The sequence below is a fragment of the Anabas testudineus genome, chromosome 21 (genome assembly GCF_900324465.2).
Source record: "Anabas testudineus chromosome 21, fAnaTes1.2, whole genome shotgun sequence".
NCBI lineage: Eukaryota > Metazoa > Chordata > Actinopteri > Anabantiformes > Anabantidae > Anabas > Anabas testudineus.
In genome coordinates, this window is record NC_046629.1 from 8,708,977 (window position 1) to 8,729,894 (window position 20,918).

At 38.9% G+C, this 20,918-nt stretch overlaps 2 protein-coding genes and 1 long non-coding RNA gene across 3 annotated transcripts; all 3 read left to right on the plus strand.

The window, feature by feature from the left end:
* Positions 1-660: 660 nt before the first annotated feature.
* Positions 661-5,700, plus strand: atp6ap2 (ATPase H+ transporting accessory protein 2). The gene is made up of 9 exons (XM_026377227.2): positions 661-808; positions 2,449-2,579; positions 2,685-2,813; positions 2,925-3,020; positions 3,113-3,250; positions 3,474-3,527; positions 3,617-3,766; positions 3,858-3,977; positions 4,827-5,700. The coding sequence occupies exons 1-9, from the start codon at positions 733-735 to the stop codon at positions 5,019-5,021; spliced, it is 1,089 nt and encodes a 362-aa protein (XP_026233012.1). The 5' UTR covers positions 661-732; the 3' UTR covers positions 5,022-5,700.
* A 163-nt stretch (positions 5,701-5,863) lies between these two features.
* Positions 5,864-7,264, plus strand: LOC113172781. Its single transcript, XR_003299786.1, has 3 exons — positions 5,864-6,004; positions 6,379-6,468; positions 6,661-7,264. It is a non-coding gene; the product is annotated as an uncharacterized LOC113172781 (long non-coding RNA).
* Positions 7,265-7,731: 467 nt separating this feature from the next.
* On the plus strand, positions 7,732-20,519 carry senp7 (SUMO specific peptidase 7). Its single transcript, XM_026376948.1, has 23 exons — positions 7,732-7,888; positions 8,804-8,890; positions 9,556-9,621; positions 9,705-9,820; positions 11,614-11,868; positions 12,356-12,465; positions 12,711-12,829; positions 12,952-13,288; positions 13,802-13,917; positions 14,624-14,764; positions 14,869-14,902; positions 15,782-16,009; positions 16,099-16,547; positions 16,658-16,785; positions 17,191-17,307; positions 17,404-17,520; positions 17,927-18,022; positions 18,106-18,296; positions 18,406-18,452; positions 18,582-18,625; positions 18,707-18,775; positions 18,863-19,013; positions 19,109-20,519. Exons 2-23 carry the CDS (start codon positions 8,834-8,836, stop codon positions 19,244-19,246), a joined length of 3,126 nt encoding a protein of 1,041 aa, XP_026232733.1. The 5' UTR covers positions 7,732-7,888; positions 8,804-8,833; the 3' UTR covers positions 19,247-20,519.
* Positions 20,520-20,918: the final 399 nt, after the last annotated feature.

A 20,918-nucleotide genomic window follows, 5' to 3' on the forward strand; every position in this document is an offset into this window, starting at 1 on the left:
GCTATACAAGTAAAATTGAATTGAATTAAATTGAATTGAATTGAAAAATTATTATCAACAGTCACCAATGAATTTCATGTCAGTTGTTTCATTGTCTAATTGTTTCAGTTCTACTTAATTAAAAAATAAAACTAGAAGATTTTCACTTTACTTAAGACGCTTTCAGTGATTGAAGCTGCTGATTGTTTTTTTAGATCTTTTGTCAACCACCAGTAGGGGATAATATCTGCTAAATCTACTGTATTATGGCCTGGATTGCTTGGAAGAGTGTAAAGTTACAGCCCCAACATGGACTGATTATAAACATGTAAAATATAGACATGTAAAAGACTTCACACTACTTTTGGGCTAAGGTTGAAAGAAACTCTTTGTGGTCACTTAGCATCTCCTTTTAGGTATTTTATGTTTAAATGTAGTTTTTTTAATCTCTCTGTGCCAGTTATGTTGCATATTCAGATGTGTATGTTGTTTTGTATATATTTTAATTGCTTTGCATCTATTTATAGTTAGGTTTGCATAAAACTGCACCTACTTTCTAAAACTGCTACAGTACAATTCAAAAATAAGTGTCAAATTAGTATCACATTAGGTAAAATAATCGTTGAAAATGATAAAAATCTGAGAATTAATTTAATTTGTAGTTTTTAAAGGTGATTGTGAAAAAACTGTCCCGTCGTCCTTTGCGCTGTGGTGACGTCAGGTCAGCTGATCTCTGCTGGAGCAAGAAGAAAGATGCCGCTGACAAGTTGCCGAAGGATGGAGGCTCTGTTTTCCGTAGCGTTTGTCCTCTGCATGCTTTTCACAGCCGGTAAGCAATCTAACAGATATACTTGATAAACATTTTGGGAGGAAATCTAGCGTAATATCGCCACATATCCACCGTATTAACAGATGACAGCTTGGTAACCTGGACGCTAACACCGTTAGCATCGCCTGTTAGCTCGGTATTTAATTCCTGGATTTGGGCTGAAACCGTCTCATCGACGTAAATTAGAGAATGTAAAACATATTTATTTTATTTTAGCAATAGTAGATCTCGAACTATCTAAATAAGTAGCCATTTAAAAGCGGGTTAACAATGACAGCAATGCTACCCTGCTGTTAGCATTGCCTTAGCTTATTAGCATACAGCAAAAGCTAGCTTCGTGGATCTGTTCGTAAAGATTAACAAATTCAAAGGGATGATACAAAGTTGAAGGGAGGGTTACACTTACATGTTTCATTGCAAGTGGTTATTAAATTACAGAAGACTGTGCGGTCATGTGACAAGCTCTAAACGGGTAGTTCCTCTTCATGATCAGCTCTCTGTCACGAGTTTGTGCCCCCATACACACACGGCTGTGATGCTAGTGGGTTTTCTTTACTCTGATCCGTGAAGGTCCAGTCAGGCCCATGAGAAAGCTGGTGCGGGCATTTCCTGTAACCTACAGCTAGTCAAGCTTTATTTATTGAGGAAATCTAAATGAGATCAAGGTATCCTTTGCAATGGAAACTTGAGAACAAATACAATAATAGAGTACTAATGCACATGATAAGAGTTCACTCAAATTCGCCCACAGTCATCAAATATGGTCAAACACATATTATATCAGAGGATTTTCCAATCTGTACAACAGAGTGAAGTGAGAATTCATTACACGACTGCACTAACAGAAGTGATACGGTTGTTGAGACTCTCCCTGATTGCAAAAGATGTGGTGTGGAGCTTTATTATTAGTGGGTATTTCAATGAATGATTTTGAAATGGTGTAACAAGTGAAGCTGTATTAATTTTAATGCATTAGAATATAAGGGGTTCCAGTTGAGTCATTTATGTAATTGCTGTCATGTTTAAGGTAATAAAGGTGAAAACCAGTACAGCTGTTATGCTGTAACTAAATATTGATGGAATTACATCTAATAAAGATTTTCTGTGATGTCTTATTAAGTCCTTGTGTAATTGCCACACTAGGAAATGTATATGAAATCAAGTTCAGTTGTACACTTTACTGTTTTTATTGAACACACTCCCTAGTGTTATGGCACTTGTTTTATACCATTCCCTAAAAGAAGATACAACTCGAAACTGCTGTCCACACTATTTCACTCCACGTACATATGCATCAGTGGTTTGACAAACCACTAAGAAATAATGAATCATGGAAATCTTGCCAGTGGTATTCCACTTTTTAACATTGGTGCTTCTGCTTTTTGAGGTTATCTGATTAATTTGTAGGAACCAAGTTCACTATATAGTAAATCTATTTCATTTCAGAAATCAAATATTAAAACTAATGAACACATCAAAGTATATAGTGCACCAGGCAATGAATAGGTAAGGTAATGAGTCCAAACACTGTACAGATAATCAATGAAAATCTACCAACATATTATACTAATAGTACTCTGTAAAAATATCCAATTTCCATAGTTTGCATTTGCTTTGACAGGCCTTTCATTTTCCCACAGGTGTCCATGGGGACAGCTTGACAGTACTGCAAGCTCCAGAGTTTGTTTCCTTCCAGAAAGGAGACTGGCCTGTCTCTGGAGAGAAGATCCCTGATCTGGTTGCTTTAACTATGGGCTTTTCTGTTCAAGAGGTGCTTCATTACTGTAAAAAAAAAAACCGTACTTTTTGTGATGGCCGGGAGCTAATGTTGATACTGTCCTAGCCAAGTCTTCACAGTGTGTGTTTGTTTATGCAGGATCTGTCCTGGCAAGGCCTTAAGGCTGGTCCATTGTTCCAGCGTCCCCGGGCTAACGTGCTGGTGGTGGTAAGAGGAGTTGATAGCCTGAGTCTCCCTCAGAGCATTGCCTCCTACCCTTTGGAAAATGTGAGTCATATGTTTCATCAAACATATAGTTCAGTGTAAAAATTCTTAAGACTGGAATGTAATTTAAATGAGTTGTCTTAGTTCTTCAGTGGGTCAACTTCTTTCTTGCAGCCGGTACCTTTCACCTTGGATAGTGTTGCAGAGACGGTTCACTCTCTGTTTGCTGAAGACACACCTGTAGTGCTGCAGCTAGCCCCCAGTGAGGAGGTAATGAAAGTATACTGAGAATAAACAGGGCATACTTTCTCTTAAGTTGTGTGGTTCTCATGTGTTTATTATCTGTCCATTGTCTCTCTCAGAGGCTGTATATGCTTGGTAAAGCCAATGCCGTGTTTGAGGACCTACCAGTCACCTTGCAGCAGATTCGTGCCCGTCTGTCCCAGGATGGCTCTGTGCTGGCCTCCCTGCCCCTCAACTCTCTCAGCAGAAATGCAGAGGTCAGTTTTTACAAATTAGTTTTATATTTGCTTAACTTAGCTTATATTAGTAGAGCAAATGTTTGCTATGACCTTACTGGCTACCAGAACTGGTTTTTAAGACAAAATTCTGACAATAAAATCACACAATAGCTGTTTTTAATATATATGCAGTACAATTCTTTTCATGAACTGATTGCACCACAATGTCCTGAAGTCTTACCACGACTGTTTTTCTTCTTAGGCTGATTTGCTCTTCTTGTCTGAGGTCCAAGTACTGCATGATATCACAGCTCTGGTAAGTTCAGCCGGCTCAAACTGTTTTTCTTCCTTCTGAAAATGAGGAGTGAATCAGGGTTGATTCACGATTTTTGTGTCTTCTTTTAGTTGCAGAGACACAGACATTTAGCTAAGGACCACTCTCCTGATCTGTACTCCTTGGAGCTGTCTGGCCTGGAGGAGCTGAGCCGGCTCTATGGCCAAGACTCCCCTCAGTACCATGATGCCACTGCCATTCTGGCCTCTGCCCTGCAGAAGGTGAGAAGATGATCTTAATCTTATTAACAGAATCCCCTCAATCATTACATCAACCTTTGTTTTACTCTTGAATTATGTCGTTTCATTGCAGTTTGGAGAGGAAGTGTATAGTCTTTATGGCAACAGTGCTGTGGTGGAGGTTGTGACGGTGAAAACATTTGAGGCTCCTTTGACCAGGAAGTCCCGTTCAATCCTGCAGTCAGTACAGATTGTAAGTCGCCGGCAGACATGCTTGTAAACCAGTTTAACTAATGTGTACAGTTGTTCAGTTTACAGCGTGATAGCAGCATGTGGAGGTTGACCTAAAGGCAGGTTTTGCTCACTGTGGTAAAGAGAATAGCTCACATAAAACCACAGCTGATATGTTCTTCCTTAAAAATATAAACACACATTAGGCTTCTGAGATACTATAAAACATATCTAGGTTCCGTCAACAAGTCACGTGGTTTTTCCTATCAGTGCTGTGCTCTGACAGTGCTCTTCCTGTCATTTCCGCTGGATGACTTCACTGTCTCACTGCTCATCTCTGCATGCCTCACTGACTTTGCTGCCTGCATGAGAGAGAGGCATCTTCAACCCAACCTCTCCAAATGCTCTCGTCTTCCCAACCAGACCTTCAATAAAACACTATAGAACAATATTGGGTCCACAGTGATTGTTACAACTAAGTCTGCCAGAAACCTGGTGATCATTAGACCACATCTCCTCTGTCTCCAGGGCATGCAGATTTGCCCTTTTCCACATAAATAAAAATCAGACCCTACCTTTCAGACTATACAACAAAACCCTCTGTGCAGACTCTGGTCATATTGGGACAGCGGCCAGTTTATTAGGTCCATGTAGGTAATGCTAATGCGGTATAATACAGTCCTGCAATAAATTCTCCTTTAATAAGGTGATTTTTTTTTATTTGTTATATATGGATGTATAATTGTATCCTCAATGTAGAGAATGTAGAAAGTGGAGCATGTACTACTGTTATTTAGTCTAGGCTAACTGTAATCCGATGATTGGCCTTTCTAGTACTGATTAATGTGTGTTTGTTTTGTTTTTTTTGTAGAGTAACCCGGGCAGCCCATATAACCTGGCCTACAAGTACAACTTCAACTATGCTGTGGTTTTCAACATTGTGTTGTGGCTGATGATCAGTCTGGCCATAGCTGTCATTGTCATTTCTTACAACCTGTGGAACATGGACCCGGGATATGACAGCATCATCTACAGGATGACAAATCAGAAGATCAGGATGGATTAAGTCCTGGCCATCAACACTCCAGCTGTCCTGTTGGATCTATCTCGTGAATATTTGTGTTTTGTGTGAGGTTGTGTTTAGTGAAAAAAACAAAACTGTGACAGCTTGATGGGAGGAAGAGCTTAATACTGAATCACTACACTGCATGATGACGGAGAAATAATCAAGTCACAGTACTTGACTTTTCATTTTGCGGTTAGAGGTACTTTTCCACTATAGTATACACTGAAAGAAATACAGACTTCCTCCCTTCAACCTCACAGCTCACATCATTCCTTATAACTCTAACCCCTCCCTATGTTTTCTTCTTTTTTCCCCCTGGTGATTATTGCAAGTGTATTTTTATTGTAAAAAAACTATTGTAAGGTTATGAAAGGAAGAGATTTGTCTGGTTTCTGTTTGAATTTGTGCTTGTCTTGATGTGTGAAACAGTTTTAAAGTTAAATTAAATCTATGTGTATATATTGAATATACAAATGTATGAAAAACTGCTGTACTGTTATTGTGAAAAGATTTGTGCAGTGTTTATTCCAGGTTAGTTCTGCTTCTGCAGCAATTGAGAACGACAGATTAGGTTGCATAAATAGTTGATCATAAAGTTAGATGGTTAGATTAAATATGGAAAAATGAAGCTCTGTAAATCGCAATAAAATGCCCGATAATAAATTATTACACCCACACACAGAGGCTTCTTTTTTGTACACATGTTATTTTGTAAGCAAAGCAAAGTGTCTTCCCCTGGATAGTGGACAAGAAAGGAAACAGCACATGTCACATGTTTATGACGTATGCAACAGCTGAGCCAATCAGAAAGCAGATGGGAGCAGTAAGCCCCGCCCCTGCTGCATGCGTTCACTGTGGTTTTGTAACAACTGGACACGGAAGTAAATACAAGGTCGGGTGTAAATATCGAGAGGCAAAGAAAACTGCGTATTTCTGCTTATTATCTCATCTATAAATTAAAATGGTTTGATTGCTCATCAAAGGTAGGTTGGACTATCACATATGAGGCTTTATGAAAACAGCAACACCAGGCGACTTGGTGAATGCAGTATTGGAAATGACTTGAGAACAATCACGATATACGGTGTTAAATAACTCATTCTGATTACGGAAGACGACGCGTTTTTAGAAGTGGTTACAAATATGTCAACCATGTAAAACTAAATTTGATTTATTCATGAAACATTTGCACCAACTTTATCTCCATCAGCAAATAATGATCATCATGATCCCTCCAGGGTTTACTTGTGTTTTTCTACTTTTTCACAATATATCTTATTCTAAATACTAATGAAAATATTAAAAATGCTAAACTGTATTATAATAATATGCTGCATATATTTGTTTTCCATCTCAGCTAGCATCTATGTGGTAAGGAAGATCCGGGCCTCCATTGCTGAGGGAGAGCAACAGGAAAAGCCCATTAAAACACCATGTAGTGCTATTGGTAAGGTTTTTACAGTTTTAACAACATTAGTTTGCCAAATTCAACATTGTTTTAACTGGTTAGATACCACTGTTCTTGACCTACCCAGCCATAATGTTATCAGAGCCATTAGACATAAATAAGTAAGTGTAGGTGTGTGGAGGAGTAACATATTATGTCACTGACTCACTTGGGTTTCTATTTTCTTTTTAGCTGAAAGGAGAGCAGGTCATGGGTCTAAAGGAAAGTCCCCAGCAGCTGCTATAGCATCAGAACCTGATGAAGGTGTCAGCGGGGCAGTAGCCATGGGGACTTCCTCAGAGACAGCTGTGGAGAAATGCGGCTCATGACGTTAAGGATCACGCTGGACACTGGGATTGTGGTCAACTCAGTGGAAACTATAATTTGTCAGTAACACACACATTAGGAAGTGATTTTGCATTGCAGTTATTCCAGTGACTATTTAATTCCAGTGTCCATGCTGCATTCAGTGACCACTGTCCATGACATTATTAGACCTTTGTCACAGCAGACAGACTTACCATAGCAGGGAAACAATGTGTAACAGACAACATTATAAATAACATGGAGCATGTTGGTTTGATAGTGATCTAACACTATTTAGACAACTGTCTGCTTGTGTTATTATATGTTTGAGCTATTCAACATGCTCCCTGTGAGACAAACCTATATTTATATACTGCAGTGTTTGAAGGCTGACTCACCAACCTCTGTCTAGGGGCTGGGTAAGCCTGATGTTTCTGCTGCTGTACCAATAAATGAGGAAACAAACAAAAACAAATGAAAACTTTTTCCATGTCTTGATTTTTTTACACTTGATGTAACTAATTGCATTGATGATGATCCAGTTCTATACACATGTTGTACTAAGCCATGTCAGTGATAACGGTAGGGGGCATTAAAATGAAATCCATTTCCTTTTTTAATAAGCTGACTTAAATAAAAGGTTTAGTCTAAACCTAATTGGTGTACAATAATACAACAGTAAAATGTAAAATTGTCAAATTAGACAAAAGAGAAAATAAAATATTTAGGATTCTGCACTGTTTTTAGATCAGCAATCAAACTGAGAAGCTGCTTAGAGACTGTATTATGTAAGTATCAAAGGCCAACTGCAAATTCATTATGGGGATCTCAACTTAATATGAAATAATATGATTAATAACGTTTTTTTAATCTTGAATCGTGAATGAATGATTTATGACCCGGAACAAACTGTCACGCCTTCGTGTTTCTTGGTTGTTATTTTCTGATGCACTTCCGGCGACCACTGTTACTGGGAAATACAGAAGCGCCTCCTAACAGACTCGTACACAACAAAATGTGTAGTAAGGTGCAGGTGGAAGCGTTTGCGGGAAAATAGTTGTTTGCATTTTCCTCATTTTCTCCGTGTTAATATCAAATGAAGCCCTGGCCGAGGGTAAGCTTTATTGCTCCTACTTTTAGCTTGGACAGGGTAGCAGTAACGTGGCTAGCTCTGGCGGCTAGCGACCGCTAACCAGGGTTTTTACTTTCTGTTGTGTCCAAGCGCTTGACCAAAATCAACTTTCATGTCAAATACACGGCTTCGGTGGGTGTAGATAGCAATGTTTTTAATTCATGTGCTTTGTTGTGATCCAGAAACAGTTACACCTGCTGTCTGTGATACATAAACACCAGCTTCAGCAACAAAAGACACACATTCAGTGTTGTTGTGCTAGCTAATTTGGCGAAGAAGGTAACTTCTGGTTAGCTGTAAGTTGTAACTTGTACATGAACCAACCGAGTTTGGTTTTATTGTCTTAGCTATTGTACGACCTGATAGCATCAAAGGATATGTTTGTAGGAATTCAAGAGACAGTCTTCAGTTCAGATTAGATATAGCAATGCCTGTACGATTGTTAAAAGCCGTATTCATATTTTGTAGAAGCTGTAATTGTAGCTGAAATGTGTTATTGAGTGAAGATTAGCTAATCATCTGAGTTGGCAGCAAAGGTCTCACTTAAATGAGGTGATTTTCTATTTTTTATGGTTATAAACTGAATATGCTGCAGTTTAAGCCAGGCAAAACAAGACATGTGAAGATGTCACAAGCATTTTTCATCATTGTTTGACATTTTATATTTTAGAGCAATTTCCAGATCAAGTAAACATAATTTTTGGACACAAACCCTAATATTTTGCTGGACGGCTAACTATTAATTTGAATTCTTGATTGGTTGAAATTACTTCCTACATCCACCTTTGTTTGTTACTTAGAGAATGCATTTTTTTTCACATGTCACAGTTTTGGTTCCTCATCTCATGATACTGGGTTTGACTTGTTATAAAAGAGACAAATTTGTGCTTCTTACAGTGATCTTGCTGTGCCTTACCATTGTGCACCATGATGGAACGAAGAAGAGCCTTAACCATTCCCTTTACTGCGGACCATGAACGCTTGGTATATGTGGCTCATAGCTTTGATATTGATATTGGTAGTTTTCATGGCATATGTTGCTTCTGAATTGCTTCTCATGCTAGCAAGATACCGCAGTGTTGCTTGCTTTATAACTGTCATAAATTATGCTGAATACGAGCTCTGTGTGATCTAGAATTGTTTGACAGCTTGACTCTGTGGCTGCTTACACACAGATTTGTTTTTATCACTGCTCTTTAAAAAGAAAAATCTAAATTCAACAAGTTTTGAGTGTAACAGCAAGAGCAGGGCAGCTTGCAACTTGAGCATGTGCAGCTGCAATCAGCATATGTTTGCATAATCAAAGCATCCATGCTGTTACTATTCTGCAATTGCTAAGGTTTTCATTGTTTATTTTTTGTTGTTTGCTCTTTAAAATTATAGAACAATGCTTTTTACAGTTTCTCAAAGCTTAGCTGTAAGTCTTGATTGACATGTATTAAAGCATAAAAACTATTTGCAACTGAGAAGCTGGATTTAGGCATAGTTGGGCACATTTGCGTGAAAAAACACCATCTATCATATCAGTTTCCATCATTATCATAATTGTATTACCACTGGCTTGCTTTAGTTGCACATCTGTGAAACACTTTCTCAAACTTTTGGATGTTACATGTACTATGTTTCACTAACCACTCTGTGAATTATAGATGGAAAACCCACTCAAAATCCCCATCACATGTTTTTCATCAGAATGTGGGAAGTCAGAAAGACAGGTACTGCAACATCTTTGTCTTATCCAATAAACAAATATTAACACTTGCTGCTTATTCATACAGAATTCCCTTTCCTACAACAGGTTTCCTGGACAGCAATTGCAGGTTGCAAACTCAAACAAAATGATACACAGCATAAAAATGGATCCATGCTGTTGGACCACAATCATGCATCCATGTTCAGATTGGAAATGGCCAGGTAAGCAGGCGCAGAGAAGAGTTTTGTGTCACTTTTTCCTTTTTATTGTTTTTTAACACAAATACACAGACAAAATAGTTTAATTTACAGGACTATATCAGTCTGGTAATTCAAGACTGAAATATATGGTCATTGTTTTGCAGGCAGGTAAAACTGACAACTATGTTCTGTCCTAAACATTACTTGGTTGAGCATTATTGTTGTAATTCAGTGCAGTTTCCAAAACTTTCACAAGATGGGGCACTTTCCCTGAATAATAAGAGCTGGGCCTGCACTCCTCTGCATCTTCCTATGCGCTTAAAAAAACAACAACCTTGTAGTTCCCTTTGCAGCACTCATGTCTGTTGAAACTGAAACTTTTCCTTCCGTGACGCTGCCTTCAATGTCTTCTCCCTGGCTTAACTATTTTGCTAATATAAACATGTAGTAGAGAGAAATTACAGCTATTTTTTCCTAGTGCTTTAACATAAATGGGACTTTTTTTAGAAGCAAATTCACATCTAAACAGTGAATATACTTCAATGCAAAAACATTCTTAATAAATAATTCCCAGTGTACATATAGCTTAAACAAACAACACTGAAGTGACAAAATAGCCCATTCAATGGTAAAACAACAGGGGGACCTTTGTTGTATGTAACACAACAAAATGCCTAAAATAAGACGTGTAAACATAGAAACTATTAAAAACACAGGTTTTTTTTTAGAACTGCGATCACTGTGTCCATGAGTGTGCTGTGACTGACAAAGGCCCTGATGCAGCAAAGCAGGCCCAAATCATGAAGTTTCCTCCACCATACTACTTACTACTATTGCAAAGGTGTTTTCATGATGATATGCAGTGCCCTTTTATGCCAATCAGTCCACAAAACATTTTGCCAATACTGCTGTGGAGTGTCAGTGTGTTCTTTGGCAAACTTCAGGTGTGCAGCAATGTTCTTTTTAGTAAGCAGCAGCTTCCTTCATGGTATCCTGCCATAGACACTGTGCTTGTTTAATGTTTTACGTACTGTAAGCTCATTGACATCACTTTGTAACCCTTTCCAGCTTTTTGTATATCAAGAATTCTTGATCATAGATCCCCTGAAAGCTACTTTTGGCAAGGCATGGCTCACATAAGTGTATTCTTCTTGTGCAGAGGGACTTCAGAAAAGTTAGGGTGTTTTTTTGTCAGTCAAAGTAGCTCTAATCCACACCTCCAAACTAATTTTCTTGATTTATGCTAACACCTTACTCCAATAAGCTTTTTTTAGGTCATTATTCTAACAGTTCACATACCTTTTTAGCACTGTGAGGTTTTTATGGTTGTTACAGACATGAAAGGTCAGAATTTTTTTTAGGGACATTGTATTTGGTTATACTCTTGACTTAGATGAAGATCAGATCATATTTTATGACAAATAAATGCAGAAAACCATGAAATTTCAATTCTTGCTGTGCCGTGCTGTCTTCACTGATGGTACAGAAGCCACTATTGTTACCTGAAAATCGTGAAAGATTGTATCTTCCGCACTAATATGTACACTATTAATACAGTATTAACAGGGCCTTTGGTTCTTAAGCTCTGCTCAAAGGAAACATTGCTCATAAGAACATGACTCAAGGCCAGTCTTATCATGACTGTACATATGGCTTATCTACACCAGTCAGTCCCTCCCTTTTGGGTATAAAACCTGACCTTCAATGGTGGATGAGCCATAAGTGAGAATACCTTGATGGGCCATTCTGTTAGTCATGAGAAGACGCTGCTCTAGGAAGGTTGAGAATAATCCCCTCTCTGTTTCACCCTGTAGGAGGAAGCCCTGTCTGATCCTGCAAGATGTCCTAAAGACAGAGCAGGGCAGGACTTACATGCAGAGGATTAAACAGAGTTGTACCCTAGGAAATACAGGAAAAGTGGCAAGTACACAGAGACAGAGTGGTCGGAGCAGAGAGGAAACCCTTATCTGCAGAGAGATGAAGTCCAGTCCCCGAGAAGCCAGAAAAGACACGAACAATAGTGTCACCCCCAAACGCGACCAGATGACCACCTCCTCACCTTCCCCACGGTACGTAGACCCTGTTGAAGGAATAGTTGCATGTTTTTGGAAATGTTTTGCTGCTAATACTAGCTAAAAAATAAGACTAGCTAAACATAGCTAAACATAAGGCTATAGCAACCAGCCATTTAGTTTAAAAAGATAACATACACCAAGAGTGAGAGTTATTTTGTGAATATAATTTGGATGTAATGACAGATTAAGGCCTCTGCTTCATTTGGGTTAGCATTCACTCAACCTCAGTTCTTTCTGCAAACTTTACCATCTGGATGTCTCACATCTTGATTCAGGATCTTACACAAACTCTGTACTTCCTTTCCTCCCCATAATTTTTTGTTTTGCCCATTTCAGTACAAAGGTTATAAGATTGTAGTTTTTTTTTTTACTTCATGTTTGTCGCAAGCTTTCAGCAAAAGACTAGAAAAAGGGGGACAAACGAGCATCCTTCCTATTGATGCAGCATAATGACAACATGTTATTTTTCTTATGTCTTTAGGAACAGACTCAGGAGAAGGTTAAAAACTGCTGATGATGAAGACGACAAGGAAGATATTGAGGAAATTACAATAGGCAAGGTCAAAGGAGCAGACAAATTCACTGTTGTAGGTGGGTAAACACTTGAAGAAATGAGAGCTACAGTTATTGATGTGATGCTGCTGAGTCAGGCTGCATTCACATAGATGTTTTCCTACGTGAAAACAGCTTGAGTTGCATTGATGGGGGTGTGTTGTCTCATGTGCAAGACAGTGACTCCCACAGTCTGGAAACATGCAGGTTAGGCTTCAGCCCCCAACATGACCTTTAAAACTGTAGATGTCTGATGTTAATCGTTGTTTCTTTGTGACTTACAGATTGTGGGTTATCAGTGACCTGGAAGCCTGCCGAAGATACAAGAGGCTGTGATGAGATGTCACCAAGGAGCATCACGGACAGGTGCACTGATCCAGAAAAAGAAGTACAACACACCATAGTGAGTCTTATACATGTCAGAGACAAGACTAAATTAGAGAATGACTCTGCATTCTGTGCTGTATCACTGAGAGTGGTTTAAGAACTCACAAAAACAACACTGTGTTCTTTGCTTCTCAACAGAAAAGGAAAAGAAGGGATTCAGAGTCGGGGTCCCAGTGCAATGGAACAGGAAGCCCCAAACGCCACCGTGAGAGTGTGCTTCGTCTCACTGGAGAAAATGGAAGAGATGGAGGAGCAACCCCTGTACGTGTTTGTCTGTTAGAAAGTGGAGAAGATGGAGACTTAGAGGACCTGGGCCGAAGCATTGTACAGTTCACTGTGGGAGGAGATGATAAAACAGAGGTTCTTGTACCGCTCATCAGCTCGAGTTTGGAGGCTGGAGATGTTATTAGCACTCCCAGTCGAAGGTTATCACATAACCAGGATACCACAACTCCAACCAGCCCCTCTGAACCAAGTGAGTGAAGAAGTGAAGCCAGAAACTTAATTCTGTCTATGAGGAAACAAAAGCAGCACAAGCAGCTTCTGAATCTTGAAGCCTAAGGCACTCCACTATACTCCACTACTCCAGTACAAATATAGTATATATGTTACTGTACCACCAGGTGGTGTTAAAGTATTGGTTGATGAGTGTATATTGCAATTATAAACAAAGAGTTAAATTAAACTAATATAGTTTGTCAACTAATATAGTTTAAACAACATTTAGTATTTTTGCTTAAACCTTTTGTATTTACAGTGTGCCTGGATGTATCCTGCCTCTTAATATTCAATTTGTTTTCCTTGCTTAGTCTATCCACGTGTCTTTTCTAGGATTACTACTGCCCTTGCTCTGCATCAAAGCCCATTACACCTGCCTCAGGTGGTGTCAAATAAGGGCATGAATGTGCTAAAAACCTAATTTGTCTTTTAGCCTAATTAGGTAAGTACAGTAAGAAACACATTGATGTTTTCTTCATGTGTATTTCAGTTGTTCTGTCCAGTGATGATGAGGAGAGCGGTGACGTTGCTCAGGACCGCAGCCCAGCGGTCCACTCAGAAGCCGTGACCAACCATAAAGAAGCTACTGACATACACAACATGCAGGTTAGTAGAATGTGTCCATGCCCCATATTTGATCCACACCTCTTCAGTACAACACATACATGTTTTATAAAGTGCTCACTTTCAAAGTCTGACCCAGGATTTAATTTTATCTTCAATCTATAATGCTAACGACTGTAATTCTGATTCTTTTTACATTGCACAGTCTTGTCCAGGTTTCTAAATTGAGCTGAGTTAATGCCCAGATTAAGATGACATCACAAAGTGTATTTTAGAGACATCATGCAGGGGACTAAGGTTTTACTTTACCCCAGGGGGTGCTGCTTATCACCCGCTAATTGAATGAAACCAATGAGAATATTGTACTTTGCGACAGAAGTATCTTAGAATACATTCAAAGGAAAACTTTGTATTACTTGACAAGAAAACATCCCAAGAAAAATTTCATCATTCACTTTCCTGCATTACTTTGTTCAACCTTCCTTTTATCTCGTCATTATGGAAACGACTTTTTTTGTCATTTAGTTTTGTTCACATAGCAAGATATTTAAGAGAGTTTGGTGGTTAATATGGGATGTTTTGACAACAAGCTACCTTTCCTGTGGTGTTATTCTTAGTTTTGCCACCAGATGGGGCCAAATTTATGATTTTCAAACTGTATTTTTATGTATTAGTAGATTAAAAAATATTATCATATGAGACTTGATCAATTAGACAATATTATGTCAAATGACGTGTGTTGTTGCAGGTGCTGCGTGTAGTTGTAGACGATCTTCCTGGTTCTGGGGCACTTCCTCCCACCCCCAGTACAGACTACCCTTGCATGAGCATAGCCTTCACCACCCTGCACTGTGGAGGTTACCAAGGGGAGGCAAATGGTGAAATGATGGTAATGAATATAATTACAAACATGTATGTTTTAATACATTATAGCATTCAGTCTTCATATTAATTTCAGGAAATTAAGTTTAATATTTTTTGCTCCTTCCACAGATGGCAGGCAATAAAATCATCATCCCACTGAAAGGTAATGCTGAAAGTAGTGTTTTTTAAAAACATATTTAAGTGTCAAGAACATGGAATTGTAATCATCTTTTCTAGAGAGGTTGTGGCCTGCATCTGAACTTTGGTCTTAGTTGTAGTAACTGACCTCAAAGAAACTCATCTCATCTTGTTCTGCTCATGCTGTCTGCGCAGCATCCTCTTCAGCTTAGTGATCTATTTCAGATAGTAAAGTGTGTGTGTGTGTGTGTGTGTGTGTGTGTGTGTGTGTGTGTGTGTGTGTGTGTGTGTGTGTGTGTGTGTGTGTGTGTGTGTGTGTGTGTGTGTTCATGGATTAGACCCTCAGGCCCTGTTGTACTTGACCTCTGAGTCTGTGAAATCTCCCCTTCAGGGAACTAAGGTGGTTACTTTATGAGATTTCATTTGTGTGTAAAAAAAATTATGCTAAGGTGCGATTGTTTGAGCGTTGAAAGTTGAAAGCCTTTAGCCTAGCCTATTACAAATTTACTAGTCAGCCAGGCTCCACCAGCATCTTTGTTTGCAAAACACATATTTATATATTTAGCTTTGCTTTTAAAATAGATCTTAGTTGGTTGGTCGCTCCACCATTTTGGTCCCCACTGGAATATCTGGTAAAAAATGTTAGATTGCTATAACATGTTTATTAAATTATTATTTTTTTAGATCTAAAATATATTTTCATTACAATAAAATAAGGACATGTATATCAAGAGCTGATGGTACTGTGCTATAAATGCATGGAAAGAAAAACTGTAGCAGCTCAGTCGTTGTTGACTAAATGCTTTTACCGTCATGCCAGAGATAACTAGATATTTCCCAGTTGTGATTGTTGTGATATGCATTATTTTAAATGTGCACAAACCAGATTTTCTCTTATTCCCAGATACTAGTGAACATGTGGAGGATATATTAACCTTTGGGCGTGAGGAGCTGAGGCGCTACAGTGTTTGGGAGCAGGATGAAATGGAGGCTCAGCAGCTTCTCCTTGGTGGTGACAAGGATCCTTCTCCTGCTGCTGTCCTTTTGCTTTGTGTGTCAGAAACTGCTGCAGCTGCTCTACAGCGGGACCTCCGTAAGCTGTATGTCAGACAAGATGGATCTACGAACACTGGTGAGATTGCTGGGACGTTCATAGTATTAATACATCTTCAGTACTTGCATGTTAGTGTTGTGACTCTTATTAAAATTTTATTCTAATAGGCCAGGCAAGCCCCTTCATCCTGCTGAGTCTGAGGCATCCTCTGGAGGGAATGGAGGGGGCTTTATTGCGCTCTCTCCTGGACATTGACTGTCTCAAGAGCCTGACACATGAACAGTCCATGGCAAACCATGGTTCACATACAATTAGTGCTTGGGAAAACATTCAAACTCCTGTTCTGTCTCTGGATGAGAGCATAGATTTGATTAGAAAAACTGGACTGGACTCTAACCTGTTGTCGCTGCTGGGCCTGGAGACAACTGACCCCGGACTTAAAACAGACCAGGATGTTACACATTCTGACAAAAACACCACTGCAAACGTCATACTTGAAATTGAACCACATAAAGAGACAGTATTAGAACTGGAGACTGCACCAGTGGAAGACACATGGACACAAGTCAATCCAGACGAAGATCAGAAAGAGCAAGAGCTCGAACATCCGTCGGAGGTAGGTGGTTAATCATCTTTCAACCCTTGTGTCTCCTTGTCTCTTTGCCTCTGGTTGGGAACCACTGGTTTGTGTGGTATGTTCTAACAATGTATATTTTGCTCTCACAGAAGAAAAAAGAGGAACCCACCAATCTATACACACTGTGCCATCGCAGAAGTAAAGGATCCTACTCTGTGTCCGTGTGTAAACCAGCTTCCAACTGGATTAGGTATAAACATCAGGGTCTGGCCCACAGGCAAGTGACTTATTGTATATTAACCCATTTAGTAATTGACATCTGGCTTCAAAAGCTATACAAGAATTTTTTTGTTTGTTTGATCGGATTATTAGAACTTTTTCAGTCCAACTGGATTGGACTAAGAGATCTGAGTTGAGCCGTAAAGCCTGTAATGTGAATGTAGCTGAAATGAGAATGTTTGCTAGAAACAAGAATGAAATAAAAACGTATTGATGCACCAATCAAAGTTTTTATTTCAGTGGGTGAGTATAGAAATTAAACTGAATGAATGGATATGGATATAAATACGTTACCTCTTTTAATCTATGCTGTCATGTGCTGCTAGCTACCTGTAATTCTTCCTGTATAATCTGTTGTCTGTGGTAATTTCTAAGCTTTCGTCTTTCTTTTTCCTCCATTTAGGTTGATCCAGTTTCCTCCTCCGCCACTAAAAGGAGGAATAACTGTAACGATGGAGGACCTGCAGTGTCTCGACAGTGGCCAATTCCTCAATGATGTTATCATTGATTTTTACCTTAAGTGAGTAACACACATAAAAAAGAAAATCAGATTTGCTTTGGCTCCTCACGTGTTTATGGAAAAAAGATTCACTGTGTTGATGTGTTTTTGACATAGATACCTCCTCCAGAATGCCTCAGCTGATGTGGCTGAGCGCTCCCACATATTCAGCAGCTTTTTCTACAAGCAGCTAACACGAAGAGACAACGCCAGTGAAGGAACTACCAGTGACTCGTAAGTAGTGCTGGCAAGTTTAGTATATAGTGGTATGTACCTCGAGGGAACGGTGTTCCATTTTTTGCTTTTATGTATCACCAACCCAACTGAAGTAGGGACTGAAGTAGCCCCTGCTCGCTAATGTCTTGTGCAGAAATTGTATTTTATTTTATTTTATTTTCTCATGACATGATATTGTTTCCATTACTGTTACTGTCATACGGTACAACACACATGTATGTTGAGATTTTTGTTGATATACTAAAACAGTATATACAATTAGAATCAACACAGTGATCACAATAAATTAAAGTTAAACATGTTATCAGGTAGTATACTTAAAAACCTAAGGAGCAACAGCCTGGCTCTAATGTACACTTGTGTGTACTGGTATGTTACAGCTTGTGTGTTATTTTGTGCACAGCTGTCAGAGACAGAGGCGACACCAGCGGGTGAAGACTTGGACGCGCCACGTTGACATCTTCGAAAAGGATTTCCTGTTTGTGCCTGTCAATCAGGAGTGAGTTTAATACATGAACAAGTGTGCAGATGTTGTTCTTCGATTATCACGTTACATATGATCTTGCTCTTTTGTCTGTTTAGGGCTCACTGGTATTTAGTTGTCATTTGCTTTCCTGGACTGGAGGAGCCAAAAATTGAAGCTTGGACTGGACCACTAAGTTGGACAGGGGAAGTACAGGACCAAGACGAGGCCCATGGATCTAAAAGCCCAAATGTTATCGCAGAGACACGGCTTACATTAAACCACAGTGACAGCGTGGACACAGAGACAGGTGGGTTTGGCTAAAAGCTGCAAAATCATGTTTTAATGAACAATAATCACTTTGTGATTGTAGCAGTGATGGTAACGCTGTGACAAAGTGTGTTGTTTTCATGTTTTAGAAAATTCTCAAGAAGAATCCACCAAAGACCCACCACCTGGTCCAGTGGTAAGAAATAATACTATTTTAAATTTTTTATGGATGATGTTTTTTTTTTAATTTAACAGAAAAATTTACAGAACTGTGTTTTTATTAGTTTTTTCAAATCTGCTCAGTCTTTTCTTTTCTTTTTTTTAGAACTGCACAGAGCTGACCTGCCAGAAAATGGCTGTTTGTAAGAGGTGAGTGTGCACATACACAGAGTTGGACTATTCTGCTGCCTCATTGACACAAATTGACAGATGTGCCTCTCTTTTCTGCAGACCGTGTATTCTCATCATGGATTCGCTCAAACTTTCTCTTCATGAGCGAGTCTTCAAACTCTTACGGGAGTGAGTATGGCCCTTTTTATACATCTGTCTACAGCTCTGTGTGTGTCTTCATTAAAGGATTCGAGGTGATACATATTTGTCTCTCAGGTACTTGCAGTCAGAGTGGGAGGCCCGTCGTGGTTCATCGAGGGACTTTGGTCCTGATCAGATGAAAAGCACACACTGCCAAGTTCCCCTTCAGGACAACAGCAGCGACTGCGGCCTCTATCTGCTGCAATATGTCGAGAGTTTTTTGAAGGTATTCGTTTGCTTGATTAACACTCAGTATCCAAATGTTTTTAAAGCATGTACACATTGTTGGGTAATTGCTTCTGTTTCTTGTTCTCCACTCAGGACCCTGTCGTGCACTTTGACCTTCCTCTACATTTAGAACGATGGTTCCCGCGGCAGAAGGTGCGGAGGAAACGTGATGAAATCAGAGATCTGGTTCTTAACCTTTACAGACATCAAAACCTGGAAAGTAACGGATAGAGACAGAAGATCTGCTGCTCGGTTCATCATATTCCTGCAGCCATTATTTTTGCTCATACTGAGCAACGGACATTGTGAACTGAAAATATTCTTAAAATTAGATTTTGTTACAGTTTTATGCATTAACTTGAACAACATCTGTACATCTTTGACCATCTGTGGATCCTGTGAGTAAACATGAAGGTGTTGGTTAAGTTAAAATAAACAAGTAGCTCTTAATTCAGCCAGAATGACAAAGTGAATCATGACATGCAAATGTTTGTACACCTCTAGACCTTTTACTGGATGTTTTTAGGCTGCAAGTTCTCGTATGAAAGGAATAATGTACTTTTCTGTGTAGAATGATAGGACATTACACCAAAGTGCAACAGTGCAATTGCTTCTCTGGCATTTATTGCATCATGTTTCAGTCTCAGTCATGTGTTTAGATTCAATCTTCTTTTGGGTCATTACACCTTCATAATATAATAATATAATAACTTCATAAGCTTCTAGATAACGAGTTCCTAAAACACAAACATGGTTTAAAAGTAATTCGATTTTATACATTTGATTTTTAAAAGTTACACTGTTTAACTCTCAAACTGGAAGCTGTCCCTGAATGAAAAACTCTTTTAGTCTTTTATCCATCGTTCAAGGAGGAGAAAATAAATTCAGTCACTCAGTGCCTCACTCACAGTTATTCTGTCAGCTTCCCAAACAATGCGCTGTGTCACCACCTATTTTCATCAAAGCTGAACTGTGTTTGCCTCTGTGTATCCATGACTCTCTTTGTCTGACAACCCCCCCCCATCATCATAGACCTTAAAATAACATTGGGACACAGCAATGGTTTCTAATATCTACTAGAATTTCCAAAAAAATGCAAATAATCAGTGTTGCCAACTGGACATTGTTAGTTTGCACTAATAAAACTAATAAATCTTCTGAGTCCTTAATAAATTATTATGAAGGCATGAATAAAAATGCAAAAGTTCAGGGGGGCACTTATCATTCTGGCATGTGGACCAATATGCTCTTGAAGGTAAAACATGCTTAATGAAGACAGAATGACAGAAGAGTCATAGTCCAAAAATCCATCACTACTGCTGCCTACATTGTTTTTAACAGGGTCTGTTTTGATAGTTCAGATGTTTGTCTCTTTTAACACTTTTCCATCCTCAGTGCGTGTGTGTGTGTTTTTATAGACCTTGTTTTGGATGAATGTACAAGAGCTGATTCCAAAATCTGTTTGGTTTCAATAGTGTATTAAAATTTCTAGGCCTAATTATTATTTGGTTGTTTCTTCAGATTTTTCAGAATATCTGTCCACAGATCGTTTGTTGGATCAAGCAAGTGTTGGACACTGTCTCGCACGTTGATTTCCAACTGGCCAGTACTTGGGTGTAGATGTGACTTATGACCTCTTCTTCCTTGTTTTTTTTTTTTTTTTTACATGATGAGGATTACAAGTTGGTAACCAAACATGTCTTAAGGTCTTTGTTGTAAATCACTGGGTTGATTAATTTTTTCTCTATTGGATGTTTTCTTTGGCTTCTATTCAGTTTCTTGATATCCCCCTTAATTCTCTTTTTGGCCACTGGAGCCAATTTTTATTTTCATTAGCCAAAAGGCTTCATTTGACAATATCTGTGCGGTACAGTGGCTGCCAATATAATCTGTTCAGAGGGTT